Source organism: Desmodus rotundus, chromosome 7, assembly GCF_022682495.2.
Source record: "Desmodus rotundus isolate HL8 chromosome 7, HLdesRot8A.1, whole genome shotgun sequence".
NCBI lineage: Eukaryota > Metazoa > Chordata > Mammalia > Chiroptera > Phyllostomidae > Desmodus > Desmodus rotundus.
Genome location: NC_071393.1, coordinates 76,906,586 through 76,920,270, shown reverse-complemented (window position 1 = coordinate 76,920,270; position 13,685 = coordinate 76,906,586). Strand labels below are relative to the sequence as shown.

General features: G+C 38.2%; 1 protein-coding gene across 39 annotated transcripts in view; it reads left to right on the top strand.

Annotated features, from left to right (window-relative positions):
* PPIP5K1 (diphosphoinositol pentakisphosphate kinase 1) overlaps positions 1 to 13,412 on the top strand; it is a 42,649-nt gene extending 29,237 nt beyond the window's left edge. For all 39 annotated transcript variants that reach the window (XM_045201144.2, XM_045201142.3, XM_045201149.2 and 36 more), the window contains 2 exons: positions 8,919 to 9,032; positions 11,428 to 13,412. In XM_045201144.2, coding sequence (XP_045057079.1) covers positions 8,919 to 9,032; positions 11,428 to 12,371 — 1,058 coding nt within the window. In that variant the 3' untranslated portion in view covers positions 12,372 to 13,412. The remainder of the gene's footprint in view (positions 1 to 8,918; positions 9,033 to 11,427) is intronic.
* The last annotated feature ends 273 nt before the right edge of the window (positions 13,413 to 13,685 follow it).

Below are 13,685 nucleotides of genomic sequence, written 5' to 3'. Positions count from 1 at the left end.
ATGCCAGTATAAACTCCATGTAGATCAGAGAGCTACATTTAATGTAAAAATTAAACCATACAGTAGGGAGCTCCAAGGGCTTGTCTTTTTGAAGAAATGCCAAAAAATCAAGAAAATCTGACAGAATCAACTCTGTCAGAACTCTGGAAAATAGTCAAAGGTTTGTAACACCCAGGAAAATACTGGATCAAGAAGGAAGTAACCTAAAAGTGGCAGGAAGCTTTCCAGTATTTTTATTTGATTTCCCACTCATCTCCCCACCTTGGCAGCAGTCTTGAAGATGGCAATCCTATATTGTCAGTGTGGGACCCTGGTCCCTGGTTCCAGAGAGAGCAGAACCTTATTCTCTTAGAATTGTGTTTGTTCTAATTTATGTGTGGGCTACATGAAGGACTGACACAGGGTGCTTACCTTTGTTTCACCTAACTTGGAACTCACCCAGTAATAAATGTGGTTATGCAGAGGGTATTTCTTGAAAACATTGTAAGATAAATGAACAGTATGCTGTCTAGGGCAAAAAATATATAATTGAGACAAACAGTAGGCATCCTGAAAGCCTGGGAGGAAAACCTAGGCAGAGAGTATCCTTAGGAAGTTAGGCATTCAAACCCACCCACATATACTGGGAGATTTAAAAAGCCATGCACATGCCTAGGGAAGGACATATGAGCACAAAAAGACATGAGAAGACCCAAAGCTTTTACCTCTGGCTGAATTCTAGACTCGGCACAAGCAAGGAGTGAAGGCTCAGGTGGCATTGTAAACAGTCTGCCTAACTGTTGAAGGAGTACCTGAACATAGAACCAATTGGCAAAGACTGTAAGAGTTCCTCTCCCTTCCCCTTCCTTCTACTCCCTTCCCTCCTTCTCCCCCTTTTTGGTTCCTGGCACACTCAAAGAAAACACTTGTCAAAACACTTGCTGAACATAAACTAAAGGAATAATACTTCACAGATCACACATGACAAAGAAGACAAAATTTACAAAAATAGTTTAGAAAAATCACTAAACAAATAGCTACAGACCATAGCAAACAACAAAAACAAACCCTGAGGTAGGGAGGCTAATCTGATTTTGAAAATGTCCAATTTTCAACCAAAAAATTATAAAATGGGCAAAGAAGACAATGTGGTCCGTTCACAGAAGAAATTAACAGAAATGGTTCTTGAGGAAACACAGACATTAGACTTACTAGACAAATATTTTAAATAAGGAAAAGAAACCAGGGACAAAGAATTAAAGAAAATCAGAAGAATGGTCTCAACAAATAGAGAATATCATTAAGGAGAGAGAAAAAGTAAAAAGAGACCAAACAAAATCTGGGGCTGAAAATATAACAGAAATGAAAAATTTACTAGAGGATTTCTTAGAAGATTTGCAGGCAGAAGAAAGAATTAGCAAACTTAAAGCTGGGTCCTCTGAAAAATATCCAGTCTGAAGAGGAGAAATAAAAAAAGAATGAGGAAAAATGCACAAAGCCAAAGAGATTTGTCAGACATCATTAACATACCAACATATGCATAATGGGAGTCCCAGGAGAAGAGAGAGGGAAAGAGGTAAAAAAATAATTGAAGAAATAATGGCTGAAAACTTCTGAAATTTGATAAAGACACAAATCTTTACAATCAAATAGTTAAAAGATAAATGCTAAGAGATCTACACTGGGACACATTATAATCAAATTGTCAAAATATGAAGACAGAAAATGTTGAAAGTAGCAAGAGAAAAGTAACTTGCACATAGAAGTGATCTTTCATAAGATTTACAACCCATTTCTCATCAGAAACCATAGAGGCCAGAGAGCAATGGGATGATGTAGTTAAAGTGCCAAAAGAAAAACGAAAAACGAAAAACAAAAAACAACTATCAACCAAGAATTCTGTATCTGGCAAGACTCTTCAAAAAATGAAGGATAAATTAAGGAATTCCCAGATAAACAGAAATTGAGAAAGTTTGTCACCACTAGACCTGCCCTAAAAGGAGGCTTTTAGGCTAAAATAAAAGGACACTAGACAGTAACTTGAAGCCACACCGAAAAATAAAGAACTCCAATAAAGGTAGTTATACTGGTGAACATAAAAGCCAGCATTATAGTATTTTTTTATTTGCAGCTCTTCTTTTTGTTTCATGTCTGAATTAATGTACAAATCAACAAAACAATCATTATAAGTCTGTGTTAATTGGCATATAATGTATAAAGACATAATTTGTGACAATAACAACATGAGAGGCCTGAGCCTAACAGGAGCAGAGTTTCTGTATGTTATTGAAGCTAGATTACTATTGATTCAAGTAAGATTATTATAAATTTAGGATGTTAAGTGTAAACCCCATGGTAACCACTGGGGAAATATCTAAAACATATACAGAAACAGAAATGAGAAAGGAATCAAAATGGTTCGCTACAAAAAAAAAATCAATTAAACACAACAGGTGGTAGTAATGAAGGAAATGAGTAATGAAAATGTATGGCAGGGGTGTCAAACTAATTTTCACCAAGGGCCATATCAGCCTCACGGTTGCCTTCAAAGGGCGAATGTAATTTTAGGACTGTATAAATGTAACTACTTAACAGTTAAGGGAGAGCTTGGTGCTGCCACTGGGTAGAAACAAGGTGCCGGGCTGGATAAAACAAGGTGGAGGGATGGATTCGGCCTGCGGGCCTTGTTTGCCACCTGTGCTGTATGACATACAGAGAGCATAGCAAAATGGCAGAAGTAAGCCCTTTCTCATCAGTAGTTATTTTAAATGTAAATGAATAAAACTCTCCAAGCAAAAGGCAGAAATTAGCAGAATAGATTTAAAAAAAAAAAATTTCAGCTATATGTTACAAGAGACTCACTTTAAATCCAAAGACACAAATAGGTTGAAAGTGAAAAGATCTGTTCCATGCAAATAATAACCAAATGGGAGCTGGATTTTACTAACGTCAGATGAAATAGTAAAAAATTTTTACAAGAGACAGAGAAGGTCATTATATATTGATAAAAGTCAATTCATCAAGAAGATAGAATGATTATAAACATGTACTCACCAAACAACAGAGCCCCAAAATATTTAAGGCAAACAATGACAGAATTGAAGGGAGAAATAGTCAGTTCTACAATAGTGAATAGTTGGAGACTTCAGTACCCCACTCTCAATAATAGATAAACAGCTAGACAGAGAATAGTAAGGAAACAGAGAACTTGAACAACACCATAAGCCAAGTAAACCTAACAGACATAGAACGTTCCATCTAACAACAGAATACAGATTCTTTTTCTTAAAACTAAATTTATTGGGGCGACATGAGTTAATAAAATTATATAGGTTTCAAGTGTACAATTCTATGATATATTGTCTATATATTTCATTGTCTGTTTACCACCCAAAGTAAATCTTTTTTTTATCACCATATATTTGACCTCCCTATACCCTTAACTACTCCCACGGCTCCCCTTCCCTCCTCTGGTAACTACCATACTGTTGTCCCTATGAGTTTTTGTTTGGTTGGTTTTCTTGTTTGTTCATTTTCTGCTTTCAGTTTTATACCCTACATATGAGTGAAATTATATGGTTCTTTACTTTTTCTCTCTTACTTCACTTAGTATGATATTCTCATGATCCATTCATGTTGTTTCAAATGGCAATATTGCATCTTTTTATGACTGAGTAATTTTCCTTGTATATATGTACCACATCTTCTTTATCTAGTAATCTATTGAGGGATGCGTTGATTGTTCTCTTATCTTGGCCATCATGAATGGTGGCCAAGACATGATCTGCAGTGAACACAGGGGTACAAATATCTTTGCTAATAAAAAAATTTTTTTGGTGTCTCTTGACTGGCATGGTGCAGTTGGTTGGACATTATCCCACAAAACAAAAGGTCATTGGTTCAATTCCTGGTCAGGGCATCTACCTGGGTTGTGGGTTCAGTGCTTTGTTGGGGTACTTACAAAAGACAACTGATTGATGTTTCTCCCTTACATCAATATGTTTCTCTCCCTGTCTTTCTCCCTCCCTTCTCATTTCTCTAAAATCAAATAAAATAAAATTTTGGGGTAGATACCCAGAAGAGGGGTTGCTGGATCATATGGTAACTCTATTCTTAATTTTTTGAGGAACCTTCATACTGTTTTCCATAGTGGCTGCACCGGTTTACATTCCCACCAGGAGAGAATGAGGGTTCCTTTTTCTCCACAACCAACACTTGTTACTTGTCATGCTGATAATAGCCATTCTAACAGGTGTGAGGTGGTATCTCATTGTAGTTTTGATTTGCATCTCCCTAATAGCTAGTGAAATTGATCATCCTTTCCTGTATCTTTTGGCCATTTGTATGTCTTCTAGGGAAAAGTGTTTGTTTAGGTCCTCTGCCCATTTTTAAATTGGATTGGGTTTTTTTTTTTTTGGTGTTGAGTTGGTTGTATGAGTTTCTTAAGTATTTTGGATACTAACCCCTTATTGGGGCCATTGTTTGCAACTATCTTCTCCCATTCAGTTGGTTGCTTTTTTGTTTTGTTGGAGGTTTCTTTTGCTGTGCAGAAGCTTTATAGTTAGATATTCCATTTATTTATTTTTGCTTTTACTTCCCTTGCCTTTGGAGTAATACAGAGTCTTCTTCAGTACACATGGAATCGTCTCCAGGATAGACTATATGTTAGGCCACAAAAGAAGTCTAAATAAATTTTTAAAAATTGAAATTACACAAAATATTCTCTCCAACTACAATGAAATGATGCTAGAAACCAATAATAGAAGGAAAAGCAGAACATTCACAAATATGTGGAAAATAAACAATATATATTTTTAAAAGATTTTATTTATCTATTTTTGGAGAAAGGGGGAGGCAGGAGAAAGAGAGGGAGAGAAACATCGGTATGTGAGAAATACATCAATCGGTTGCCTCTCACGTGCCCCTAACTGGGGACCTGGCCTGCAACCCAGGCCTATGCCTTGACTGGGGATTGAGCTGGCGACCATTTGGTTCACAGGCTGGCACTCAATCCACTGAGCCACACCAGTCGATGCTAACCAAGATATTCTTAAACAACCTGTATGTCGGAGATCCATTATAAGGCAAATCAGAATATACTTTGAGATGAATTCAAATGAAAATGCAACATACCAGAAGTTATGGCATGCAGTAAAATCAATGCTAGGAAGGTATTTAAAGCTGTAAACACCTTAAGGAGGATCTTATCAAAAATCTAACTTTATACCTTAAGAAACTTAAATAAGAAGAACGAACTAAATCCAAAGCTAGCAGAAGGGAAAAAAAAATAATAACGATTAGAGGAGGGGTAAAGGAAACAAAGAATAGAAAAATAATAGGAAGGATCAACAAAGCCAAAAGTTGGTTCTTTGAAAAAAATCAACAAATTGACAAACCTTTAGCTAGACCAACTAAGACCAACTTTAGTGGGGCAAAAAGAAGTATAAAATAATTTTAATCTCATTCAGTAGTTTGTTAGTGATATTGGTACTATTTTTTTTTTTAATTTTTATTGATTTTAGAGGGGAAGGGAGGGACAGTGAGTGAGAGAAACTGCCGACCTGGAATGGAACCCACAACCTAGGCTTGTGCCTGCATCCTTTCAGTTATGCTCCAGTCAACTGAGCCACATAAGCTAGGGCTATTGGTATTATTTTTAAACTATATAAACTTTAATAAAATAATACAAATAAGATAAGTGATGCAAATAAGATAAGTGATTATGTTCCTATTCGGAACCAGGGTTTTCAAGGTAAGATAGATAGGAGTATAAATTCAGAAGATTTTTAAAATACTGTAATTTTATTTTATTCTTTTTTTTTAAATTTATTGATTTTGGGGTGGGGAGGAGAGAGAGAGAGCATTGATTTGTTGTTCCATGTATTTATGCATTCCTTGGTTGATTCTTGTATGTGCCCTGACTGGGGATGAAACCCACAACTTTGGCCTATTGGAACAATGCTCTCACCAATTGAGCTACCTGGCCTGGGCCTTAAAATGCTGTAATTTTAAATTTGAATAGAAACTATCAATATGAATTCAGGTTTTTTTAAAGTGCTTTTCTAACATTAGGCATTAGCAGCAGTAGTAATGAGCCCCCTTAGCACATAGATTTTGGTCTCTACATACCATTCTCCACTACCAGGATTCCATGGGAAAATGACCAATTCTTGGTCTAGTGCATATTTTTTCACCTTTAATAAAAGAAATCACACACTCCCCAACCCTGAGCCTCTATAGGCATTTTTTCCCTAATCACCCCCCACTGCACAAAATTTTAATACCACAGATGTACTATATATTTATTTATGTATTGTGGCCATATGATGGACACAAACCAATTGACTAAGAATTTTTCCACCCTCACCAATAACTAATTTTGTTGAGAATGCATGGTCTAGGGCAACGAAGGCACAAGGGATTCTGGGACATGTAACAAAAGCAAGGAAGCAATCAATCCTGACGAAGCTCCCACTGACCAGAATTGGAATATTTTAGCATTAAAAAGAATAATTTATTGTAATTAATTAAAGTGCACTAACTATATAAAAATCTGCAAATTCATAATGAATCTTACAAAAACAAAATAAAATAATTATCATCTGTCACTATTGGAAAACACTGTTCAACAACTCTTTCCTTTAAAAACTAATTAAAGGGAAATAAGCACATCCTTTTTAGTAACAACTGCAGTTCAGTGTAATTAAATAGCCCCAGTTGAAGAGTGAAAGCTTTGCCCTGGCTGGAATGGCTCACTTGGTTAGGCATTGTCCTGCAGCCTGAAAGGTCACTGGTTCAATTCCTTGTAAGAGCACATGCCTGGGTTGCAGGCTCAGTTCCCGATTGGGGTACAAGAGACCACAATTGGTGTTTCTTTCCCTCTCTTTCTCCCTCCCTTTCTCTCTCTCTAAAAATGAGTAAATACGATCTTTTTTCTATAAAAAATAAAAGAGGGAAAGCCCTTCTTTACAGAAACTATGCCAGCTAAATTTCTTTATAGAAGAAAACCAGCTAATAAATTGATAGAATTAGAAAATCATCACTTGACACCCTTAATAAAATAATTACAGATCATCAATGGATACTAACGCAATTAGTTGAAATGTTGGTGGACTCACATGGTATCAAAGGATCACCTCATTAGAAGGGGAAAACTTTACGATGGGGGGGTTTTGTGGGCACCACTTTAGGTCATTTGGTAAATTTAGTCTTACTTAGTGGGACAATGAGACATTATATGCCTTCAGTATAATATAATATAAAGTACACAGGATCACTTCTTCAGGTATTCTTGCCAAAGTTATTTAAACTGAATAGTCTAATGTAGCCTTTTACAGCTAACTTCCAGTTTATAGGAGATACAAGGGATAGTGAAATAAGTTAAATGATTTTATGAGGAAGCAATCAGATGAATTCAGAATGTGAGAAATGCCATTGTGTGAAACAATTCGTTCTTTTCAAAAAGCCATTATGAAAAAAATAAATGGGGAGGAGGGCACTATCCTAAATTACAAGAGATTTTGGAGACATAACCAAATACAATGCATGGTCCATGTTTAGATCTTACTATAAAAGACGTTTAAAAAAAATCTAATTTTTATTAAGTAGTTTAACACAAGGAGCTGTTCACAATCTGTAGTTAAAACATTGTATATTCATAGCTACTTAATGACAAAATCTTCGGAACAATGAAAAACATATTCAAAGAAACTCAAGAATTTAAAAGAAAAGTACTGTGGTTCCTTAAAGAACAAAATGTCAGATGTAGACACTTGAGGAGAGAAATGAGGATTTTTTAAAAAACATACATCTACTGTACTTTATTAAGTAGGTTTTTCCTTTGTTTTTAGCACAAGTTTAAGTGCCCAGAGACTAAAGTAATAATTTACTGGGAACCATTTAAAAAGTAAAATATTTTACATCAATCACTTAAGGGAACATACTATTCTTAAAATGTTTTAATACATAATACTTTAAAGCAGAATACTTCCTAACTAGTACCAACGAGTCTCATCAGATAACCCAAATATCAACATTTCCCTGTGTTAACTCTGAAACTAGGTAATATACTCTATTTTTCTTTCATTTGTATCATACTTTGATGGAGAGGGAAGTGTGTCTAAGTTCACCACGCATTCTTTGCATATGATACTTTGTATTTATAAGGTGACTTTAAATTTTAAAAATACCTAATATTTTGAAAAGTGGCTTTAAAGTCATTTTACGTCCCTCTTTTATGAGTCCTTTTTTTAAGCAGACCAATATAATTGAAAAAATTATTCAAAGACTTTAAAACAAAAGCACTTAAGTTATCCATGTTTTTACCTGTAAACTAAAATTGCTTGGCACAATAAGCATCCTGAAGACCCTGAAACCAGTGTCTGTTTTAAATGGTATTTTTTTGGTCATGAGTGAAAAAGAACATTTGCCATGTTCTCAGGCTTTATAAAAGACATTTTTCAAATAATTGGGGGAAATTTGAATATGGATTAGGTGTTACATGATATTCAGGTATTATTTTTAATTTTGTTAGGTTTTTTTAGTAGTATATGTCTACATGAGAGAAATTCCTTATATTTTAGAAATGCATATTAAAGTATTGAGAGGTGAAATGTTTCATGATGTCTGTCATTTATTTTAGAGAACTTCAGCATGAAGAAATAGATGAAACAAGTATGGCAACATGTTGATATGAGCTAATGTATTAAATATAGGAGATGAGTGTATCGGTACTGATTGTACTAGTCTTTCAGTGACTTTTTAAAAATATATTTGAAAATATTCATAATATAAAGTTTAAAATATTAAAAATTGTGTGAAGGATGTTTCTTTCCAGCCTGAGGAAATATAAGTTGGTTGACTTATGTTGAGAACCGTGGGTCTTGGATTCTTCTTCATATACATTTTTTTTCTTCCCTTTCTCTCCCCCACCTATCCAGCCCTCTTTGAGTCTATGCACAGCAACCAGGCCTCAGATAGCCCATTCTCCCCGCCCCGTACTCTTCATTCACCTACCATACAACTTCAGCAGCGCTCTGAGAAGCCCCCTTGGTGTAAGTAATCTTTTTGGAACTACCTAGACAAAGGCCAAGAGGGATGGGGGAACTGGTGAGTAAGAGACCTGTCCCTTGAGGGAAATGAAAATGAGGGTTGAAAGACCAGGCCTATCCAGTCAGGGAAGCAGTCACATCTGCCTCTTCCAATGAAGGGAGGATATGTGTACTGTGTCTTGTCACCTCTGTCCTCCATGCCCCTTCTATCTCATTGGTGAGGCTCCAAAAAGATAGTGGCCCAGGGAGTCCTTTGGGGAAGAAAAGATGAAGACTTCAATCTCCTCAGATCCTCATTTGATCTCTACAGCATCCTGAAGTAAAGATGACTTGGGAGGAAACTTGAGTATATAGAAAAGTTGGGAGGAGGAAACTAGAATATGCTACTACTCTCTACGTGTCCTTTCTCTCAAGTTGTCTGTTCTCAGTACAAGTAGAGGTGCTGCTTTTTCCCATCTGTTCTTCATTATCTTTAGCCTATCACTAATTATCCTTGTGAACAATGGGGGCCACACAGGATTTTTAGGGTAATTGTAGGGGGAGGGAGATACCAGTAGTAATCAGAGGGGAGATAAGGGCTGGAGACAACACTGATGGAAAATCCTTTCCTTATTCATCCTGCCTCCAGGGGATAACTAAAATCAAACACACCTTTTACTATTTTACTTGGTTAGGACTTAAGTAGATTCGAATTTCAGCATCGGGGTAAATACTTGTTGAATTTTGCCTTTCTGCGGCACTCTGAATGCTGAAGAAACTTTCCTTCCTAACACTAAGAATTCTCCCCCCTGAAATTCAGATTATCCTACACTCACCTTGCCATTGTCCCTTTTACCTCTCGTCTGTAGTGTTTATGGTTCTGAGCCCCTCTAGTCCTTCTCCCCTTCTTCCACTATGTTTCTGTCTGACCTCTTTGATTTGCCTGAATCAAGCCACTAGCCGAATATTAAGGCTATTTCTACATTTGACTGAAATCAGCTTACAGCTTTTTTTTCTTGTTTGTAATCTTAGTATCAGGTGTATAACCTCATTGGTAAGTGTTTTGGGGGCCTGTCCTTTGACCTAAATAAGCCTTGTTGGCTCAATGCCATGTTCCTCTTTTATTTATTTATTTATGTATTTATTTTTTGAAGCATGTCTCCTCTGATCCTTCACAAAAAAAGAGGCTGCTGGCATACCTTAAACTGAATGATTGATAGAGCCTTTGTAGGCTTGGGTTTGCCAATTTTCCCAGGTTCTCTTTGATTAAAAGATATTCAGGTGGCCCTATTTCCAAAATCTATAATTATTTATATCAGAGTGCTTTAAATATAAAGTTATAATGCCATCAATAAATATAATATTTACAAAGGGAAAAGTAGATTAGTCCCCAGCTAGAGGTCAATGGAGAAGTAGAGGCTGGTGTAGGAATTGTCTCACAGTGTAATTGAAGACCCTATGGTCTTCATTTTAATACTGTCAGGATCTGGGAAATTAGATTTTATATTTTTTATATTTTATGTGTATTTAATATACACAAGCCTGTAACATTGTATGTCCCAACACTTACAGGGTCTTAACTTTGGATCCATGGATGGATTTCAGGGTAAAGTCTATGAACAATAGGAATTATATGTGAAGATTAGTGTGATTATTCATATGTACATTTTTCTGGGAAGGTAGTCCATGACTTTCATTAGAGTTTCAAAGGGGTCAGTGAGCTCCAGAAAGTTTAATTAAAAACTGCTGCCAGAGATTCTATGACATTTTTCCATCTTTAGGCAAATCATTTTCCTTTCTACCGTTCTGGTTCGCAAGGTTTTTCTACATTCTTCTGCTTACTTGTATCTTGGGCTATAAACAATGATTGCCTCTGCCTCAGAAATATATTGATTGCTTTAAAGAAATGATTCTTAACCAAAGATGTAATTGGGAGTGTTTCAACAAAATATATTACCCTTTGGTAATATATTACCCTTATATCCCTTTCCACTGCATACCTTTGCCCTAAACCTACAAATTAGAATCTCTGGAATCTATTAGAATCTATGTAACCCTAATTATGAGCCACTGGGATAAAGTGTTCATTCATATGCTTCCAAATATGAATGAGGGATTGTGAGAATTTGGAATTGGAATAGGGATACATTGCTGAAAGAATTGGATGAAGGAGGCCTCAGCACTGTCTCCTGAAGCCTTAGATGTACCTTGGTGCGACTCCTATAGTATATGTTAGGCCAGAGCAACAGTTTCTGGGCTGGGCTAACTTGGGAGTCTTTGCATAACTTAGAAGTATTCAGGCCTTCTTTCCCCAAGACAGAGTAATATAGGCTATCTGTTCTGGCACTTGAACTACATGTGTAGAGTAGGACCTACTCTTCCAGCTTGCCTGACTTGGTCTTCTGACTTTGCTTTACAGACAGCAGTGGCCCTTCCAGCACTGTTTCCAGTGCTGGTCCCTCCTCCCCTACTGCAGTGGATGGTAACTGCCATTTTGGCTTCAGTGGTCAACCCTCCCTAAGTTCACGTGTGACTGAAGAACATCAAGGCCCTGGGCTGCACCAGGAGATCCCTGGGAATGGAGCACAAGAGCTCCCCATAGAAGGGGAGCAAGAGCCTTTTGTACCAAGCCAGTCCCTACAGGAACCACCTGTGGAAACGAGCCAGCCATGTGAGGAAGTTGATGAGAAGGTCAGCCAGCCATGCCAGGAGGTCCCTGACCATAGCCAGCCATGCCAGGACATCCCTGAAGAGGTCAGCCAGCCATGCCAGGAGGTCCCTGACAGCAGCCAGTCATGCAAGGAAATCCATGATGATGTTAACCAGACATGCCAGGAGGTCCCTCAGATCAGCCAACTGTGCCAGAAAGTCTCTGAGGAAGCTTGCCAGCTTTGCCAGGAGAATCCTGAGAAGGTCAACCAGCCATGTCAGGGGGTCCCTGTGGAGGTTGGCAGGCTGGTCCATGGGTTTCCTGAAGGGGTTGGTGGCCTGGTCCAGCAATGCCTTGTGGAAGTTGTCAAACCAGCCCAAGAGATCCCTGAGGAGCTCAGCCAACCATGTCAGGAGTTCTCTTTGGAGGTTGGCAGGCTGGCCCAAGAGGCTTCTGCAGCCAATCTGTTGTCTCAGGATATCCCTGAGGTTGATACACCATCTGAAGAGTTCCCTGAAGAGAGTGATCTACTACTAATCCAGGAAGTCTCTGAGAAGGTTAATGAGCAGTCCTGGGTGGTCCCTGACGTGACTGACCAGCTGCCTGGAGAGGATGTTCCCCAAGCCCGGCATCCATGTAGTGATCCAAACCCTCAGAGTCAGTCTCTAGCCCATGATCAAAACTCACCCCTTCCACCAGCAACATGTGATTAATCATTTTCTCATTAATGGTATTACACTGTACCAGCCATTTGAGCTAGCAGCTTTTTCTGTTGGCTAAATTACCTGCCAGTGTGAGGCCTTGGATCTTACCAGAGGTGTCTGAGGAAGCAATCCTCTTGGCTTGAAGCATACGGGTGCTGGAGCTGGGCTTGGTGAGGGGCCAATTTCATGTTCAAAGCAGCCATTGACTCCTCACCAAGCCATTAGACTTGAATAGGATTTCCTTCAAGGGGTGAGCTGGTCTATTATTTCCCAGCCACCTCTGAGCAACCCAGAAACTCCCCGATTGTTAAAGGAAATGCCTCTTAACTGCTGAAGACACCATCGGGGACAAGTGCAAAAGGGGATTCCAAGGTCTTCACTTTTCTGAAGAAATATTCACAACTTCTCAAGGTACCCTTAGACCATATGTGCATTCAGAGACTCTTGTCTTTGCTAGAACTCCTCAGATGGGCCCAGGATGGCTGTCTGAAATGTCTGGGAAAGACGAGTCCCCTTCCCAAACACACACCCATCATGGCCACTAATCTTTAGACTGGGCTTATGGGTATGTCCATATCATCCCCAGGTGCCCCAAGTTCCATTCCTCTGGACAGTAGCTCTATGGGAAAACAGGTATTGGATTGCTGTGAAAATTTCAGAGAAACTATTTAAAATGCTCTGGGGGTTCTTGGCCAATCTATGAAGCTGGGCCTCCTTTTATTGTGGAGCTTTTTGGCTTAGGAGATGCTGCAGTAGAGAAAATCAGGTTCTATTTTAAGCAATCAGCAGAGATCAATATTGTACAGACATGAACAAAGATTATATATATTTCTGTAGTAGTGCCAGGGACAGACTGGCCAAAGAACAAACACTCCAGTGTTCCCAAGAGGTTTGTCCTTATATCATTGTGTCTTTAGGGCCAGGTATGATTATGAAGCTTTTCCCAAAGATTTGGTGATGGGAAAGGGGGTGGGTAAAAGGGATAGTGCCATCATGGGAGTGAGGGGCCGGAACATTATGAGTGCTCAATAAATATGAAATAATGAGAAAGATGGTGGTGGTGATGATGTCCTTGTGAACTCAAGAATGAATGTGACTATAAGTCAATCATATCTGTTACTGAATTAATCTGAACCAATCAAAAGCCTTTGTAGTTGGGTGGGAACGAGCTGTACAAATATAGAGATCAGGCATCCCAGGAGGTTACTATGGCAATCAGTCCACTATCCTAAAAGGTCTTCACTGAGTAGTGTTGTAGGAGAGGGTCTATCTCTGTGAAACCCCCGAGGGTACACAGTGCTTTTTTACCAGCTCCTGGGAATC